The following is a 21,165-nucleotide window of genomic DNA, read 5'->3' on the forward strand; positions in this document are numbered from 1 at the left end:
TATTTGGTTTAAGTGGTTCTCACTGAGGGTTTATGAGAAAGATCATATTTTAGTACCTAGCAGACAAATGCAAAAATAATTTCACAGCTGATCCTCATTTCACAAAGAAAAGAGACACAGGGTCCAAGGGTTAGAAGGGCCTTAAATATTATCTAGTCCATATAGGGCCACCAGTAACGTGGTATCTTGATAAGAAGAGCAAAAAAATTACAAAGAATAAACAAATACTAGAATTATAAGTAGCTTACTTTTCTATATGTGTAATTTAAAATTTTAATTCAAATACTAGAAAATGTTTTACAAAATAAGGGAAAGAGTAGAAAAACATAGACTGCCCCTATAATGAAAGAAATTTTTTCTTAAAAAAATTTTAAACATAATTTGCTAGCAGTGCCTGAAGCTCAAACAAATAAAGGCAGTTCATTTGCATAAGGACACTTTGAAAGGATTAAAAAATTCCAAAATGGAATGTGTGAAGCTTTGACAGTAGAAATAAGAAAAGGTTAACTCAGTTCAACACAATATATTTTTGTCCAGCCATTGTCCAAGGCCTCTTAGAAACTAATGATTTTGTCTGGAAAACTAGGTAGTTACAGTATTAAGTATACCAGTTTCTGATTTATACGTTCTCTGACAGGCTCTGCTTTTGCAAGGGAAGTGGAAAAACATTTTACTCTTCTTTGATAGTGAGTTTTTAAAAAAGTCATCTATGTTAGGAAAGAACATTTATTAATAAAAAAAATTGTACTCTAAAAGAAAGGAGTTTAAGTAAATTTTGGAAGCAACGCATCAGGGTGGTAAAGAGTCAACAAGGAGTATAAAGAAGAAAAATAAAAATAAGGGAAGAGAGGAAAACAGGTGAGGAATTAGCAATGAAAAGTATCCCAGTGCAGACTACCCTTATCCCCTGGCAAGTGCTGGAGGACCTTAGGTCACATATGCTGCAGCCTGGATCCTCCATGAAAGTCTTGTCTTCCAAGGGAGAGAAGGATGAGGGAGGAAGTTAGAGTCAAAGAAGAGGGAAGAGAAAGAGGAGAAAGCAGATGTATTGGCCTTCTGGATCTTAATTGCTTTCATATAAATTGAAACAAAATGAGAAGTGTAATGGAGTGGAAGAGAGATATTTTAAAACTGAAGGATTACTAAGGCAGAAGACTGCATGTACAAATGATAGGAACATCAGAATCCGGTCTAAATGAAATATGAAATTGAATAACAAAGGACCAAATGATTAAGATTTAAGAAAATCTGATCATAAAATGCAATTAGTCCATTGTAATTATTTAGATTTAAGTTGTGAATGGTTAGCTTGATCTTAGCACCACGGTGAGGATGCAAGCTAATTTAGTAAAAACTATTATCATAACACAGGACATAATTACTTTGAAAATGCCCAAGATATAGAGCTTTGCTTCTTGGAGGCAATGATAATTGCCAGTTTAGACCTACCAGAAAATTAAAATTTTGTGAAGAACGTTTAAAAAGATCTTACCTCAAGCTTAGTGATAAAAAGATTTATGTTATCTTTTTTTTTCCATTTTTTATTAGTTTCTGCTTTATAACAAAGTGAATCAGTCATACATATACATCTGTTCCCACATCCCCTCCCTCATGCATCTCCCTCCCTCCCACCCTCCCCATCCCCCCCTCCAGGCTGTCACAAAGCACCGAGCTGATCTCCCTGTGCTCTGCGGCTGCTTCCCACTATCTATCTAGCCTACGTTTGGTAGTGTATATATGTCCATGCCTCTCTTTCGCTTTGTCACAGCTTACCCTTCCCCCTCCCCATATCCTCAAGTCCATTCTCAAGTAGGTCTGTGTCTTTATTCCCGTTTTACCCCTAGGTTCTTCATGACATTTTTTTTTCTTATATTCCATATATATGTGTTAGCATACGGTATTTGTCTTTCTCTTTCTGACTTACTTCACTCTGTATGACAGACTCTAGGTCTATCCACCTCATTACAAATAGCTCAGTTTCTTTTCTTTTTATGGCTGAGTAATATTCCATTGTATATATGTGCCACATCTTCTTTATCCATTCATCCGATGATGGACACTTAGGTTGTTTCCATCTCCGGGCTATTGTGAATAGAGCTGCAATGAACATTTTGGTACATGTCTCTTTTTGAATTATGGTTTTCTCAGGGTATATGCCTAGTAGTGGGATTGCTGGGTCATATGGTACTTCTATTTTTAGTTTTTTAAGGAACCTCCATACTGTTCTCCATAGTGGCTGTACCAATTCACATTCCCACCAGCAGTGCAAGAGTGTTCCCTTTTCTCCACACCCTCTCCAGCATTTATTGTTTCTAGATTTCTTGATGATAGCCATTCTGACTGGTGTGAGATGATATCTCATTGTAGTTTTGATTTGCATTTCTCTAATGATTAATGATGTTGAGCATTCTTTCATGTGTTTGTTGGCAGTCTGTATATCTTCTTTGGAGAAATGCCTATTTAAGTCTTCTGCCCATTTTTGGATTGGGTTGTTTGTTTTTTTGCTATTGAGCTGCATGAGCTGCTTATAAATTTTGGAGATTAATCCTTTGTCAGTTGCTTCATTTGCAAATATTTTCTCCCATTCTGAAGGTTGTCTTTTGGTCTTGTTTATGGTTTCCTTTGCTGTGCAAAAGCTTTGAAGTTTCATTAGGTCCCATTTGTTTATCTTTGTTTTTATTTCCATTTCTCTAGGAGGTGGGTCAAAAAGGATCTTGCTGTGATTTATGTCATAGAGTGTTCTACCTATGTTTTCCTCTAAGAGTTTGATAGTTTCTGGCCTTACATTTAAGTCTTTAATCCATTTTGAGCTTATTTTTGTGTATGGTGTTAGGGAATGATCTAATCTCATACTTTTACATGTCCCTGTCCAGTTTTCCCAGCACCACTTATTGAAGAGGCTGTCCTTTCTCCACTGTACATTCCTGCCTCCTTTATCAAAGATAAGTTGGCCATATGTGTGTGGGTTTATCTCTGGGCTTTCTATCCTGATCCACTGATCTATCTTTCTGTTTTTATGCCAGTACCACACTGTCTTAATTACTGTAGCTTTGTAGTATAGTCTGAAGTCAGGGAGCCTGATTCCTCCAGCTCCTATGTTATCTTTAATATACATGCTCTAAAAGATTTCACATCAACGTGAAGTTTGCTTTTTCTATGCATATTGCACTTTAACTTCTTCTCCAAATAGATTTCTATTAGTGAAAATAGTTCCCTTTAGAACAAATAAGTACTGGAAAAAAATTAATGACTTCTAGAGATATACTAAATATAACTCACTGAAAAATTTGTAAAACACAGGCCACTGAATAGAATTTTCCAAATTCAAGAACTACTCCCTTATTTGGAACACATTATAATATGTCCCATAACATCAAGGAAGTGATCTGATGTCGACTCTTGTTTTCCATTTTCATTGCCCCAGATAGGAGTCTGGACCTATGCCATCTGAGCAGTGACCAGGAGAAACATTTGGGACAACCCCTGAGGAATTTTGTCAAAGTGACTATATTCTAGACTTGGATCTTTAATTATTGGATCCATGCCATGGTCATTTCTGTATTCCTATCACCTAGCAGAGTGCCTAAATCATAGTCTTTATTATGGAAACACCTTTGGAAAGAACTAGGTTCAAATTTTACCTCTATCAATTATGAGTGAGGAAACAGTAGCCAATTTAGTTATTTCTGAGTTTCAGCTTCTTCAACTGCAGAATGGAGACAAAAATAACTATTAGAGTTGACATGAGGGTTAAATTAGGTTGCTGAAGCTCCAAGTACAGTGCCTGGCACATAATGGAACTCAGTAAATTATAGGTGTTTATCATAGTCTATAGTAGGCAAGAATTCAGTTACTCACATATGGCTCATAGCTCTCCACCTCCTTTAGTTGATGGAGCCAGTCCATCCCAGTTGCTGCCTCCTGACAACTCACTTCTACTTGGAGCTTTTGAATGAGGTTTTATATGGATTTTGGTTGATTAAAGACTTTCTCAGGAAAGAGGTTGACTATGGGGCCTTGGAAGAACTATAGCTTCTGGTCCTTGCCAAAAAGCTTGGTTCCACATATATGCACTAGCCTGATCAAGAGTGACTTCCTTACAGAACAAAGATGGCAGAGTAGAAGGACGTGCTCTCCCTCTTTCGAGAACACCAAAATCACAACTAACTGCTGAACAATCATTGACAGGAAGACAATGGAACTCACCAAAAAAGATACCCCACATCCAAAGACAAAGGAGAAGCCACAATGAGATGGTAAGAGGGGCACAATCACAATAAAATCAAATCCCATAACTGCTGGGTGGGTGACTCACAAATGGGAGAACACTTATACCAAAGAAGTCCACCCATTGGAGTGAAGGTTCTGAGCCAAACATCAGGCTTCTGAACCTGGGGGTCCGGCAAAAGGAGGAGGAATTCCTAGAGAATCAGACTTTGAAGGCTAGTGGGATTTCAATGCAGGACTCTGATAGGACTCGGGGAAACATAGACTCCACTCTTGGAGGGCACACACAAAGTAGTGTGCACATTGGGACAAAGGGGAAGGAGCAGTGACCCCCTAGGAGACTGAACCAGACCTGCCTGCTAGTGTTGGAGGGTCTCCTGCAGAGGTGGGGGGTGGCTGTGTCTCACCATGAGGACAAGGACACTGGCAGCAGAAGTTCTGGGAAATACTCCTTGGCATGAGCCCTCCCAGAATCTTCCATTAGCCCCACCAAAGAGCCCCGGTAGACTCCAGTGTTGGGTTGCCTCAGGCCAAACAACCAAGAGGGAGGGAACCAAGCCCCACCTATCAGCAGTCAAGCAGATTAAAGTTTTACTGAGCTCTGCCCACTAGAGCCAGTTCTACCCACCACCAGTCCCTCCATCAGGAAACATGCAAAAACGTCTTAAATAGCCTCATCCACCAGAGGGCAGAAAACAGAAGCAAGAAGAACTACAATCCTGCAGCCTGTGGAACAAAAACCACATTCACAGAAAGATAGACAAGATGAAAAGGCAGAGGGCTATGTACCAGATGAAGGAAGAAGATAAAACTCCAGAAAAACAAGTAAATGAAGTGGAGATAAGCATCCTTCCAGAAAAAGAATTCAGAATAATGATAGTGAAGATGATCCAGGACCTCAGAAAAAGAATGGAGGCAAAGATCGAGAAGATGCAAGAAACTTTTAACAAAGACCTAGAAGAATTAAAGAACAAACAAACAGAGATGAACAATACAATAACTGAAATGAAAACTACACTAGAAGGAATCAATGGCAGAATAACTGAGGCAGAAGAACGATTAAGTGACCTGGAATACAGAAGGGTGGAATTCACTGCTGCAGAACAGGATAAAGAAAAAAGAATTGAAAGAAATGAAGACAGCCTAAGAGACCTCTGGGACAACATTAAACAGGACAACATTCACATTTTAGGGGTCTCAGAAGGAGAAGAGGGAGAGAAAGGACCAGAGAAAATATTTGAAGAGATTATAGTCGAAAACTTCCCTAGCATGGGAAAGGAAATAGCCATCCAAGTCCAGGAAGTCAGAGAGTCCCATACAGGAAAAACCCAAGGAAAAACATGCCGAGACATATAATAATCAAACTGGCAAAATTAAAGACAAAGAAAAATTATTGAAAGCAGTAAGGGAAAAATGACAAATAACATACAAGGGACCTCCCATAAGGTTAACAGCTGATTTCTCTGCAGAAACTCTACAAGCCAGAAGAGACTGGCATGATATACTTAAAGTGATGAAAGGGAAGAACCTACAACCAACATTACTCTACCCGGCAAGGATCTCATTCACATTCAACGGAGAAATCAAAAGCTTTACAGACAAGTAAAAGCTAAGAGAATTCAGCACCAACAAACTAGCTCTACAACAAATGCTAAAGGATCTTCTCTAAGTGGGAAACAGAGACAAGAAAAGGACCTACAAAAACACACCAAAAACAATTAAGAAAATGGTCATAGGAACATACATATCAATAATTACCATAAACATGAATGGAATAAATGCTCCAACCAAAAGACACGGGATTGCTGAATGGATACAAAAACAAGACCCATCTATACACTGTCTACAAGAGACCCACTTCAGACCTAGGGACACATACGGGCTGAAAGTGAGGGGATGGAAAAAGATATTCCATGCAAATGGAAATCAAAAGAAAGCTGGAGTAGCAATACTCATATCATATAAAATAGACTTTAAAATAAAGAATGTTACAAGAGACAAGGAAGGACACCACATAATGATCAAGGGATCAATCCAAGAAGAAGATAAAACAATTACAAAGATATATGCAACCTCCATAGGAGCACCTCAATAGATAAGGCAACTGCAAACAGCTATAAAAGAGGAAACCGACAGTAACACAATAATAGTGGGGGACTTTAACACCTCACTTACACCAATGGACAGATCATCCAAAATGAAAATGAATAAGGAAACCGAAGCTTTAAATGACACAGTAGACCAGATAGATTTAATGGATATTTATAGGACTCTCCAACCAAAAACAGCAGATTACACTTTCTTCTGAAGTGCACATGAAACATTCTCCAGGATAGGGCATAGCTTGTGTCAGAAACCAAACCTCAGTAAATTTAAGAAAATTGAAATCCTATCAAGCATCTTTTCTCACCACAACGCTATGAGATTGGAAATGAATTAGAGGGGAAAAAACGTAAAAAACACAAACACATGGATGCTAAACAATACATTACTAAATAACCAAGAGATCACTGAAGAAATCAAAGAGGAAATAAAAAAATACCTAGAGGCAAATAACAATGAAAACATGATGATCCAAAACCTATGGGATGCAGCAAAAGCAGTTCTAAGAAGGAAGTTTATAGCTATACAAGCTTACCTCAAGAAACAAGAAAAATCTCAAACAAACAATCTAACCTTACACCTAAAGCAATTAGAGAAAGAAGAACAAACAAAACCAAGGTTAGCAGAAGGAAAGAAATCATAAAGATCAGAGCAGAAATAAATGAAATAGAAACAAAGAAAACAATAGCAAAGATCAATAAAACTAAAAGCTGGTACTTTGAGAAGATAAACAGAATTAATAAACCATTAGCTAGACTCATCAAGTAAAAGAGGGAGAGGACTCAAATCAATAAAATTTGAAATGAAAAAGAAGTTACCACAGACTCTGCAGCAATACAAAGCATCCTAAGAGACTACTACAAGCAACTCTATGCCAATAAAATGGACAACCTGGAAGAAATAGGCAAATTCTTAGAAAGGTATAACCTTCCAAGACTGAACCAGGAAGAAATAGAAAATATGAATAGAAAAATCACAAGTAATGAAATTGAAACTGTGATTAAAAATCTTCCCACAAACAAAAGTCCAGGACCAGATGGCTTCACAGGTGAATTCTATCAAACATTTAGAGAAGAGCTAACACCCATCCTTCTCAAACTCTTCTAAAATATTGCAGAGGAAGGAACATTTCCAAACTCATTCTATGAGGCCACCATTACCTGATACCAAAATGAGACAAAGATACTACAAAAACAGAAAATTACAGACCAATATCACTGATGAATATAGATGCAAAAATCCTCAACAAAATACTAGCAAACAGAATCCAACAACACATTAAAAGGATCATACACCATGGTCAAGTGGGATTTAACCCAGGGATGCAAGAATTCTTCAATATATGCAAATCAATCAATGTGATACACCATATTAACAAATTGATGAATAAAAACCATGTGATCATCTCAATAGATGCAGAAAAAGTGTTTGACAAAATTCAACACCCATTTTTCATAAAAACTCTCTGGAGAGTAGGCATAGAGGGAACGCACCTCAACATAATAAAGGCCATATATGACAAACCCACAGCAAACATCATTCTCAATGGTGAAAAACTGAAAGCATTTCCTTTAAGATTAGGAACGAGACAAGGATGTCCACGCTCACCACTATTTTTCAACATAGTTTTGGAAGTCCTAGCCACGGCAATCAGAGAAGAAAAAGAAATAAAAGGAATACAAATTGGAAAAGAAGAAGTACAACTGTCACTGTTGGCAGATGACTTGATATTATACATAGATAATCCTAAAGATGCCACTAGAGCTAATCAATGAATCTGGTAAAGTTGCAGTATAATAAATTAATGCACAGAAATCTCTTGCATTCATAAATACTAATTATGAATAATCTGAAAGAGAAATTAAGGGAACACTTCCATTTACCATTGCAACAAAAAAGAATAAAATACCTAGAAATAAACTTACCTAGGGAGACAAAAGACCTGTATGCAGAAAACTATAAGACACTGATGAAAGAAATTAAAGATGATACCAACCGATAGAGACATATACCATGTTCTTCGATTGGAAGAATCAATATTGTGAAAATGACTATACTACTGAAAACAACCTACAGATTCAGTGCAATCCCTATCAAGTTACTCATGGCATTTTTTACAGAACTAGAACAAAAAATCTTAAAATTTGTATGGAGACACAAAGGGCCCTGAATAGCCAAAGCAGTATTGAGGGACAAAAGTGGAGCTGAAGGAATCAGACTCCCTGTCTTCAGACTATACTACAAAGCTACAGTAAGTAAGACAATATGGTACTGGCACAAAAACAGAAATATAGATCAATGGAACAAGATAGAAAGCCCAGAGAGAAACCCACACACCTATGGTCAACTAATCAACAAAGGAGGCAAGGATATACAATAGAGAAAAGACAAGCTCTTCAATAAGTGGTGCTGGGAAAACAGGACAGCTACATGTAAAAGAATGAAATTAGAACACTCCCTAAAACCATACACAAAAATAAACGCAAAATGGATTTGACACCTAAATGTAAGACCGGACACTATAAAACCCTTAGAGGAAAACATAGGAAGAACACTCTTTGATATAAATCACAGCAATGTCTTTTTTGATCCACCTCCTAGAGTAATAGAAATAAAAACAAAAATAAACAAATGCGACCTAATGAAACTTAAAAGCTTTTGCACAGCAAAGGAAATCATAAACAAGATGAAAAGACAATTGTCAGAATGGGAGAAAATATTTGCAAATGAATCAACAGATAAAGGATTAATCTCCAAAATATATAAACAGCTCATGCAGTTCAATATTAAAAAAAAAAAACAACCCAATCCAAAAATCGGCAGAAGACCTAAATAGACATTTCTCCAAAGAAGACAAACAGACGGCCAAAAAGCACATGAAAAGCTGCTCAAAATCACTAATTATTAGAGAAATGCAAATCAAAACTACAATGAGGTATCACCTCACACCAGTTAGAATGGGCATCATCAGAAAATCTACAAGCAACGAATGCTGGAGAGTGTGTGGAGAAAAGGGAACCCTCTTGTACTTTTGGTGGCAATGTAAATTGATACAGCCACTATGAAGATTAGTATGGAGGTTCCTTCAAAAACTAAAAATAGAGTTACCATATTATCCAGCAATCCCACTACTTGGCATATACGCAGAGAAAACCATAATTCAAAAATGACACATGCACCCCAATGTTCATTGTAGCACTATTTACAATAGCCAGGTCTTGGAAGCAATCTAAATGCACATCGAGAGACGAATGGTTAAAGAAGATGTGGTATATATATATACAATGGAATATTGTTCAGCCATAAAAAGGAACGAAACTGGGTCATTTGTAGAGACGTGGATGGATCTAGAGACCGTCGTACAGAGTGAAATAAGTCAGAAAGAGAAAACAAATATTATATATTAACACATATATGTGGAACTTAGAAAAATGGTGCAGATGAACTGGTTTGCAGGGCAGAAATTGAGACACAGATATAGAGAACAAACGTATGGACACCAAGGGGGGAAAGCTGAGTGGTAGGGGTGTGATGAAATGGGCGACTGGGATTGACATGTATATACTGAAGTGTATAAAATGGAGGACTAATGAGAACGTGCTGTATAAAAAATAAAATAAAATTCAACAATTCAAAAAAAACCCTACTCTCTTAGCAACTTTCAAGTATACAATATTGTTAATTATGGTCATTATGCTGTGCATTACATCCCCAGAACCTATTCATCTTGTAAAAAAAAAAGAGCGACTTCCTTGAGGGTTGTTGAGACCTCTGCTGAACCTACTCAACCCTCTAAGAGCAACCTTGTGGAATTTTCTGAGGCTGTGTTGATACTGGTTAGTTTCACTGGCCACACAGAAGTACTGGAAAGCAAATCAGGTGAAACTCAGAGTGGCTTATCTTTGTCAAGATTTTAAAAAATATTATCATGTGTGTAAAGCTAACAAAGATGTCTGCAAATGAGCTGATTTCATAGAGGTGGTGCTTGAGAAATGAGATTTGTTAATTCAGGTCTCTTCAACCTAGCACTTAAACTTGCTCTACAATCCCATTATGAGGCATAAATAGATTAGACAAATTGGCCACAGGACTCCAGTCTAAGCCTGTATGAGTTCCATGTCAATCCACAAATGATGGTCTACCACTCATTAGGAAGCAAATAGCTTTACCAGGAGATCAAAGGGAGAAAATGAAGGGCTACTTTTCCCAAGATTATGTTTTTTCCTGAGGTTTTAAACTATCTCTATTTCCTTGAGGAGTTCAGTAGTATTGTGGTTTAAGTAGCATCGTTAGAAATCATTAAGTAAAACCTGGTAATGAGAAATCTCAGCTCAGGCTTCTTTTCCCAGGACCCCCACCGAATTTCTAGATTGAACCATGCTCCCTGATATCTGTTCTGGCTGACATCTTTCTTAGTACTTTCCAATTTATATCAAATCAAAATAATCTGTTTGTCTCTCATCCCCACCAGGCCAAAGGATCCTTAAAAGAAAAAAGAGCATATATATATGTATATATACATACAAATATATATGTCATCATCTTTGTATCTGGCAGTTAGTAGGCATTACAACTTACTGAATGGATAAATCAGTGGCTGATTATTCATTTAACAGAGACAAAAGGGATCTCTTATACAGCAAGATTCTTTTGTATACTTAAAGTATATTTCAAAATATACTGTTTTTAGGAGAATCATATCTTTAATGAAATGAAGTTAAAAATTTAGACTTATATAAATTATTAAAATATATAATCAAGTTACCTGGTAAAACACAGGAATGATTATGAACTACAAGTCTGAGAGGTTGGAGTTGGAAGTATTATATTATTCCCTAAACTGGTCACATGGAAGGTATTCAATTCATCTGATTCAACTGGAGAAGGAAAATATTCATAGTATAACTTTCTTTTAGTTACAAATTAATTACAATTACATGTGTGTCACACTTTCCTCAAACAGTAAATATGTTTTTTTCTTATTGAAAGTATTTTCAACTCCTGAACTTCCCTTTTTGAGATCAAATGTTGTAAAAGATGCCAAAAGATTCATATAAAATTATCAATTACTAGACCTGAGACCTTAGAAATACCCACTTCAAAATTATATTGAAGCTCTAAAGCAAAATTCCAACTCATTAGGGCCTTAAAGGTAACTCACATAAAAAAAAGAAAACTTTTTTATTCAAATAAATATGGTTTTAAAAACAATGCTGCTTGTGGTTATGATATAAAATATGATTTCATGTTCATAATTTGTCTTCTGTTCCTCTTGGAGCATACTGAGGAATGGTAATGTAATTTCTTTGTGACCACTGAAGGAAAAAAAAAAGTCCTTGTCTGTAAAACTTTCTTATAACGATTACAACAGCAACAGCAATAGGAAACCCTTAAAACCAGCTATTAGAACATAGACGAGATTATATTGCAATTAGCCATGTCTACCTGATGGATTTTTCATTCTAAGGGAAATTGTGCAAAGCATTTTATTTCAAGCCTCAAAGATTTTGATAAAAGAAAAAAAAGGAAACTGCAGTTTTTGCCACAAAAAGACAGGTGGCGTAAGCATGCAACTTTTTTTTTTTTTTAAAGATATATAAAGTGCTTATTTTCTCTCTGAAGAAGCTCGCCTATGCTCGGGTTTGTGGCTGAGCCGGTGACGTCAGTGTGGCAGTGCGGAGTCAGGCGCGGCGGCTCCCTATAAGCCGAGGAGCTGTCCGGGTGCTGAAACGGTCCGAGCAGCTCACGCAGCGGACCAGGAGGAACGTGCTGTGGACGTTCTCTGCCATATAAAAAAGAGGTAAGACTGCTTTTCCCTTTGATTTACTTGAAAGTTCTAAATTGCGTGTTCTCTCCTTAATTCTTAGCTAAGAAGAAAAAGACCATTTGGCAAGCTTGTATCTATAGAATAGCTGAACAGCAACCTGCTGCTCATCGGCCAATGTAAGGACACTATATATGTGTACATATATATGATGGAATCTGTGATTTATACCACTTGCTGTTAGGTATTTACTAACCATAGTGCTATTTACATAATCATATATAAGAAGCATGAAAAAGTTTAGGATATTTGTGTCAATACACATTATTAATGTAAAGTTAACCAAGCCTGATATTTTGTTTCTTTCCTTAATTTATTGTTTCTTCCCCTAAGAACCCGATACAGGGCCAAGGATATAATTTATATACTTAATATTCTTAACAGTAGGTTTCCAATGATTCAATGTCTGTTAAACACATTAGTGATAGAAGCAACCAATTTTGGAATTAGGGTTTTTTTCCCCTTGACATTTACCTTGCAAGAGCTCAAAGTTAACTAACTATATAAAATTATTTTCTCAATTGGTATACTCTGAAAAGGCTTACATTATTATTTCCTAATTTTAGTCCTAGGAAGGTAAGATTAGAATGGGCTTCCTTGTTTATTCAGGGTGAAATATTATCTTGGGTTACATTTTAGATATGACCATGGATTACAGAGAGATCATAATTTGGAATGTATGAAGAAAACATTCATAACTATACAAACTATTATTATTATGCTTTGGTTGAAAGAGGTTGTGCAATATTTTGCTAAATATTTTCAATGGGACAAGTATTTCTTTTTTCTGCATCCTAACTAGTTGAATTGCTCAAATTTGATATATCCAGCTGCATTTGTTAATGCTCTAGTCTAATTTCAATAGAAAAGACATTTTAACTTACAAGGCTTTAGTTCAAACTCTATATAGAATATTAGAGCTGTTGAAACCACCTTCACTACTTAGATGAGCTGCTACCTGGGAAAGAAATCCCTTGAGTCTTACTCAAAGGCAATAACTATGCCATCCAAACTGAATCTGAATAAATGACCAAACAGTAGCTCTTGTTAGGCTGTGGTTTAAATAACTGCATTGGGTATTTTTCCCCAACTCCACAGCGAAGCCCACCTACAAGATAATGATTTTACAGACCAGCATATAACCCATCTGTTAAAAAATACTTCAGGATAATGGTCTCAAAGAAAATAAGTTCACTAAGATTCTTAAAACTACTAGTCCAAATGCCAATGTTGAAAATTGATTTCCAAATCTAAATTAATCCTGAAATAGTATAAAGAAGAATGCATAATGTACTTTTACTCAAACCTAAGAATTTATGAATACAATTTCCTTTAGTAAACATTGATTCATAGCAAATATTTTAGAAATTTTCTCTGACATGCCTTTAAAGATTTTTCTTTCAGTAAATTAAGTAGTTAAGTTAATGGGGATCTTTTAAATAAATGTATATATTTACTAACTAATTTTAATAATCATTTTTATAAATAAATATGTGCTAAAGAAATTTCTATAATTACAACTTTTTTAGGTTCTAACAACTGAGAACATTACTTAAATACCAATATAATCTAATGAACAATGATATTTTCTACAACTGATGTCTAAGCTAGTAGATAATTGTACCTACATAACTTAGCTTATATATCACAAAACCAGATTTCAGGTAAGATATCATGAACAAACCTATAAAGTTCTTTTACATTTACTTTATTTGTAACAAAAATTGCAAGTAGTAAAATAGGTTTAAATGTTATCAATGCCAAATGTAAAACATGTAAAAACTAATCCTTTTGCTAATTCATACATGAGACTATCAGGCCTTGGAGAAAAAAAATGAATGAAAAACTTTAAGTAGGAAGAATTCAACACATTGTCTGTATTTATCTAAATTGGGAGTTTCATAGTTGTTATTTTAAGATTTTCTAACAGTATGAGTAATTTAAGATTTCATAGGTCCACACCCAAATAGACACAGACATAAGTCAAGCTGAATCTGAACACTCACAAGTTCAGAAATAGACTGGTTAAGAAAGCTTATGTTCTCTGTGTAGCATCTGTTATTATTTACTATACACTCTTGAGGGCTGAGGAAAAATATAACCATGATTTCATTTTACAAGACAGTCACAATAAAATTATTAGAAGAAATATGGAATGCAGATATTTTAAAACAGTTTATATTTTAGTACATTTACACTGAAATAAACTTCACTGGATATCATGGATTTATTATTTTTTGTAACTCTGGCTATTGTGCTTGTGTTTCCTGACAGTACCCTGTGTGTTATTACATGTCAATCAAGATGAGTAATTATAAAATATCAGACTTCTAAATTAAATATTTTGTAATTCAATGGGTAAATAAATACTGCTTTGGGGATATTTAAAGAAAAACTTCATTAGGTTTACCTACTAGCTGGGACTTGAGAAGACCCATATTCTGGAGGTCATTAAGGTATAGACCTTCCAAAATTAATAGTGTGATTTAGTGGCAGAGTGAGAACAAGTTATTTCTGAAAATGTATGTGAATGGGACTCATCCACAAGATAATTCAGTATGATTAACATTAACATAGTATATCACTTCATCATATATAATAATGTCACTGCTGCTGTGTGTCTACAACAAATTAGATGGACAATTCAGGAACTAAATCACATGTTTTTTGATAAGGAGATAACTGTGTGTGTGTGTGTGTGTGTGTGTGTGTACATGCAGCTAATTTTTTTGCCAGTGATTTCAGAAGGAATGCTGTACAAGATAACTAAAACTCATCTTGGAAAGTCTTTACTTAACAGAAACAATGCATACTATGAAACAAACAACATGTTTTATAAATTAAAAAGTGAAATTTGAGAAACTTCCTATCAGTGTTTTTGCTATTATTTTAACCAAGAGAATGCCATACAATTTGATGCAAATGGGTAACAATTTTGCTAAAGATTCCTGTGGTTAGCTTGTGAGGATTGTGTAGGAAATACTTATAGATTTTAAAAAGAGTCATCCTAAATTAATGTGGAATAATCTCTACTATGGTTTCTTTTTCCCCTCAATGGTCAATAACCTCTTTTGCTATAGCGTCTATTAGTCTGTTTCATTTGTGTTAACTCATGTTTTCTGTGCTTTAAGGAAATCTTTCAAACATGGCAGAAGCTAAGACTCACTGGCTTGGAGCAGCCCTGTCTCTCATCTCTTTAATTTTCCTCCTCTCTGAGGCCGAAGCAGCTTCATTTCAGAGAAACCAGCTGCTTCAGAAGGAACCAGATATCAGATTGGAAAATGTCCAAAGGTTTCCCAGTCCTGAAATGATCAGGGCTTTGGAGTACATAGAAAAGCTCCGACAACAAGCTCACAAAGAAGAAAGCAGCCTAGACTACAATCCCTACCAAGGTGTCTCTGTGCCCCTTCAGCAAAAAGAAAATGGTGACTTGCCAGAAAGTTCAAGGGATTCCCTGAGTGAAGATGAGTGGATGAAGATAATACTTGAAGCTTTGAGACAGGCCGAAAATGAGCCCCAGTCTGCACCAAAAGAAAACAAGCCCTATACCTTGAATTCAGAAAAGAACTTTCCAATGGACATGCCTGACGATTATGAGACTCATCAGTGGCTGGAGAGAAAACTCAAGCACATGAGATTCCCTCCTACATATGAAGAGAATTCCAGGGACAACCCCTTTAAACGCACAAATGAAATAGTAGAGGAACAATATACTCCTCAAAGCCTTGCTACGTTAGAATCTGTCTTTCAAGAGCTGGGGAAACTGACTGGACCAAACAACCAGAAGCGTGAGAGGGTTGATGAGGAGCAAAAACTTTACACAGATGATGAAGATGATATCTACAAGGCTAATAACATTGCCTATGAAGACGTGGTTGGAGGAGAAGATTGGAACCCAGTAGAGGAAAAAATAGAGAGTCAAACCCAGGAACAGGTAAGAGACAGCAAAGAGAATATAGAAAAAAATGAACAAATCAATGATGAAATGAAGCGTTCAGGGCAGCTGGGCCTCCAGGATGAAGATTTCCAGAAAGAGAGTAAAGACCAACTCTCAGATGATGTCTCCAAAGTAATTGCCTATCTGAAAAGGTTAGTGAATGCTGTGGGAAGTGAGAGGTCACAGAATGGGGAAAATGGGGAAAGAGCAACTAGGCTTTTTGAGAAACCACTTGATTCTCAATCTATTTATCAGCTGATTGAAATCTCAAGGAATTTACAAATACCCCCTGAAGACTTAATTGACATGCTCAAAACTGGAGAGAAGCCAAATGTATCAGTGGAACCAGAGCAGGAGCTTGATATTCCCCTTGACCCTGAAGACATCTCAGAGGTTGACTTAGACCATCCAGATCTGTTCCAAAATAAGATGCTCCCCAAGAATGGCTACCCCAAAACACCTGGTCGTGCTGTGGCAGAGGCTCTACCAGATGGGCTCAGTGTTGAGGACATTTTAAATCTTTTAGGGATGGAAAATGCAGCAAATCAAAAGCCTCCATATTTTCCCAATCAGTATAACCGAGAGAAGGTTCTGTCAAGACTCCCCTATGGTCCTGGAAGGTCTAAAGCAAACCAACTTCCCAAAGCTGTCTGGATGCCAGATGTTGAAAACAGACAAATGGCATATGAAAAGCTGAATGAAAAGGATCAAGAAATAGGAGAGTACTTGGCCAAGATGCTAGTTAAATACCCTGAGATCATGAATTCAAACCAAGTGAAGCGAGTTCCTAGTCAAGGCTCATCTGAAGATGATCTACAGGAAGAGAACCAAATCGAGCAGGCCCTCAAAGAGCGTTTGAATCAACACAGCTCTCAGGAGACTGACAAACTGGCCTTGGTAAGCAAAAGGCCCCCTGTGGGGTCCCTGAAGAGTGACGATACCCCCAACAGACCGTACTTGGATGAAGATCTGTTAATGAAAGTGCTGGAATACCTCAACCAAGAAAAGGCAGAAAAGGGAAGGGAGCATATTGCTAAGAGAGCAATGGAAAATATGTAAGCAGTTTTCATTAATTGCCCTACTTTCACCCCTCCCACCCCAAGCAAACACCAACATTTCTCTTTAGTGTGTTGACGTCTATCTTGTTAACACTGTTATACCTTTAAATGATGTACAGGCAGATGATTCCATTTCACTGGGGTGTCTACTTCACTAACTCTGAGCTGTTCTCTTGTGTATGGATATGTGTAAATGTTATGACTTCTGAATAAAAATATTAATCATATCCCTTATTCAAGAAAGATATCTATGATAGTGTTTAATAGTGTATCTAATGGCTGTGGCATTGTTAATGCTCACATATGACAAAGAGTGTCCTATAATTCTCTTGAAAGTTTTTAATACTTATTGAATTATTTTGTTACTGTCTGTAGTGTTTTGTGGAGTATTGGAGCAAAAAAAAATAAAGCATTATAAATATATAGTTTTATTTATAAGGCCTTTTCTATTGTGTGTTTTGTTGTTGTTTAATAAATGTTATTTCTGGATAACTGTGGGTTATTCATTCTGGAAAACCAGAGACGGTGACTATGGAGCAAGCAGTATGGAGTTAAAAGAGAAAATCATCACCTTCCACAGTCTATCCAGGTAAGAAATAAGGAATTTAAACATACAACCATACTACATATTTGTAGAATGAAACATCCTCTAGCAGCCCACTACCTAATGCTTGCCTATAGTTTTTCTCATATATATGATTATGGAATAAGACTTTTGGTATCATATTTATACCTTTTACCCTTGATTTATATAAATGCAAACATTTAAGTCTTCCATAACCAGCACTAAAAAAGAAGAGGTGTGTACGGGGCAGTCAGAAACAGTTATAGCAATCTACTATATTGGAAGCAATCTACCTATTCTCAGGTCACCCTGGTCCCCAGAAGACAAGGCTGCTACTCTTTTGTATGGTTTGAGAGGGGCCAAAGGATCCCCAAACTGACTGTCAGGTAAGTGAATGGCTTAGGCACAGTGGGAATACCTCAGCTGCCCTCTCTCTTGTCCACGGGTTAGAGAGAATCCTGAGTAGGCTAAGCAGTACATAATTGTTATGATGTGCATCACTTCAGGGGTAGATGCTATCAGCATCCTGATATATCAACAGGGAATCAACAACAACAGCAGTGAGAAAATATAGAGAGCAACAAAGCAACAGTGGTCGTAAAAAACCAAGGAAATAAATCACAGTTACTATTTACTGAATATTTATTTTGCACCAGGCACAATACTAAACACTTTATCTCATTCAGTTTGTACTGTATCACTATCAAGGGCCACTTATTATCACCCTTTTACATCAGAAAAAGCAAAACTCAGAAAGTTTAAATAACTTCCCCCAAGTCACCCAGTATTATAAATTGCCAAATCCTGTGTTCTTAACCACTTCACTATACTGCCTCTCTGGGGAGGGCCGTTTCAGCTGAGGGATGGGGCATTGGATGTGGGGTGGTGGGAGGCTTATGTAGTCTCAGTATGGGTCACTTCCAAGGGAGGTCACTTGTGTTTGTGTGTGTGTGTGTGTGTGTGTGTGATGGGTGGTGGGGGAGGGACAATCCTGGATTAAAAGGCAATGAGAAGGCCCTGCACAGCTTGGGGAAAACACTGAATGTAGGGTTTCCTATTTCGTAATTTTGCCCAGACTCTTTTCTGTCCAATTATCATACACTTTCATGGAATTCTAGAATCTATCATCTAAGACCTTAGAGGGGAATTGTCTCTACAGTGTTTCTAATAAGTGGTTTTTACTCAAATACCTCATGGGGTAGTACTATGAATTCAAGATTATGGAGAGATTCAGGATATTTGTGCAGCTTAAAGTCTAAGTACATATTTATATGCCACGCTTTGCAGATGTTCACATACACCACCTGCCCATTACATTTTCTCTTCGATTTTCTGTTTCATGCAGCCAGCCACCCCTAGTACCATAAATCAGCCACGTGACTCTCTCCATGCTTGCACTAAGCAGAATGAGACCTTGGCACATGTCCACCCAACAGAAACTTGCCTTCACATTGATGTGTGAATGTTCTACGGGAAGATTAGAAAATGAGAGCAAGTTAATTGACACAGCACAGCTGATGAGGCCGCAGGCTGGGATTTACACACACATCAGTGGGCTGGCAAACCCTGCACTCATTCTGCTACACCGTGCTGCTTTTTCTCAAAGTCTCAGTTACACTTGAAGTTCCCTGATTCTCTAACAGTGATATTTCTGGCATCAGGATTGGCAGTTGGGAAAATATATTAATTTGGGATATATATTCTTTACCTGACTTCTCTCAGACACTAGTCAGCAAGCATCTTTGCCTTTTTGCAGCACCACCATATACCGAGCTATTGAGTCATCAGATTTATTTATTTCTGATCTAAAGGTATTTTTTTCATAAGTGTTTTAGTACATTGCTTACTAGCATAAGAAATTAAGCTCTAAGTAGCATTCAAAGATGTGGATGACAAACTAGTTGGGATTAAGGCAACACTGCCCTTTTCTCTGGCCAGAAGTCTCCTTCAGCAGAAGTCAGGAAGTAGCTTGAGCCCTCCTCACAAATGCCCCCTGCAGGCCACCGCTGGAAGGGTGCACTACGACTGTACCCATTTTTAGGAGTCCATGCCTTGACAGGAGTCAGATGGCCTAGCACTCTGTATGCTTTTGGCAAGACCACCACCTATCAACCCTTCCCTTCCTTCAACACTCCCAGCCTCTTGACCCTACCCATTTTGGGGACAGTTAGGACTAAGCTGATGGTGCCCTTTATAACAAGACTTCCAAGTCATCCCTCATTTCCCATACTCACCCCTCCAAACTTTGTATATCACTTCTTTGGACCCCGATTCCTACTCTGTCCCATATCCTATATCTTTTTCTCAGTTGTCTTTGATACTCAAGGTCAGTCGTCAGCAAAATCCCCTGCATCCTCAAACTCTTCTGTGAATGTTCTTTTTAACTTTCTTTCTCTGGGGAAAACCTACCTCTCCTCTGAGGTTCCTATTTCCCCTGAAACTCTCTTTCTCCTCTTTGCTGCTTACAGTACATCTTCTCTCTTCCATAAAAACATCTGACTTTGAATCTCATGCCATCACTTACTACCCACCATTTACCCCCCACTGTTGCAAACATCTACTGCCCCAGGTCACTTACCCTCACACATTAAATATAGTTCCTGATCACTGTCACTTTTTCTAGAACTGCTACTGTGTTCATACTTATTGTTTTCAATATTCATAAAGATGATCTTTCCAATATTTTCCAGGCTCCATTCTCCATCAGCTATTCACTTGCATGGTTATGCCCTTGCTCCTTTCCTTACTAATAACTGCAATCTATCCTAAAACTGAATTCCAAACATTTCACTCTAACAACCACCTTCTATATTTCCATGGTACTGCCTCTAGTACCTTAATTCCAGTAATCCCTCACACCCACCAAAAATGTAACCTATGGATCCTACCATCTTTCCACTCTCTCTTATCCCCTTTATTCTTCACCACTCATGTTGTCAAGTTTAAATTTCATGGTTCATCATTATAGTCATTCCTTTGTAAACATTAACTCCCTTCTGTCTCTTGTGTTTCATTGTAACTTCTTTGCTGAACAAGAATTCTAGTAAAGTCCAATTCTCCACCCACTCTTACCTTCTCTCCTACAACTGCATGATCTGGCTCTGAGTTTCCTAGTACTCTCTGCATTACTCTCTTTTCTGCCTGCACTGGCTTTCTCACTGTTCCTTGAATATGCCTCAAGAGTTTTGCAATTGCTCTTTCCTCCTTCAGAAGTGCTATTTCCCCAAATATCTACATGGTTTTCTCTCTTACTTCCTTCAAGTTTTCTGTACAAATATTGACTTCTTGATGCCACTCTTTCTAAAATTTCAACTCCTACACACTTTTCCTATCTCCATTCATTGCCTGATTTTTTATCCTTAGCACTTTTATCTAACATTCTTAATTTTCACTTTTATTTTCTTTATTGTCTACTCCTCCACCACTAGCATGTAATCTCCCTGAGGGTAGT

The 21,165-nt window shown here is 37.1% G+C and overlaps 1 protein-coding gene across 1 annotated transcript; it reads left to right on the forward strand.

Annotated features, from left to right (window-relative positions):
* The first annotated feature begins 15,299 nt into the window (after positions 1-15,299).
* On the forward strand, positions 15,300-17,150 carry SCG2 (secretogranin II). The gene has a single exon (XM_060107218.1). It carries the CDS (start codon positions 15,300-15,302, stop codon positions 17,148-17,150), a length of 1,851 nt encoding a protein of 616 aa, XP_059963201.1.
* The last annotated feature ends 4,015 nt before the right edge of the window (positions 17,151-21,165 follow it).

Source organism: Mesoplodon densirostris, chromosome 8, assembly GCF_025265405.1.
Source record: "Mesoplodon densirostris isolate mMesDen1 chromosome 8, mMesDen1 primary haplotype, whole genome shotgun sequence".
Lineage (NCBI taxonomy): Eukaryota > Metazoa > Chordata > Mammalia > Artiodactyla > Ziphiidae > Mesoplodon > Mesoplodon densirostris.

Coding starts and splice junctions, on each gene's coding strand:
- SCG2 (XM_060107218.1), top strand. CDS start 15,300: ATGGCAGAAGCTAAGACTCACTGGCTTGGAGCAGCCCTGTCTCTCATC.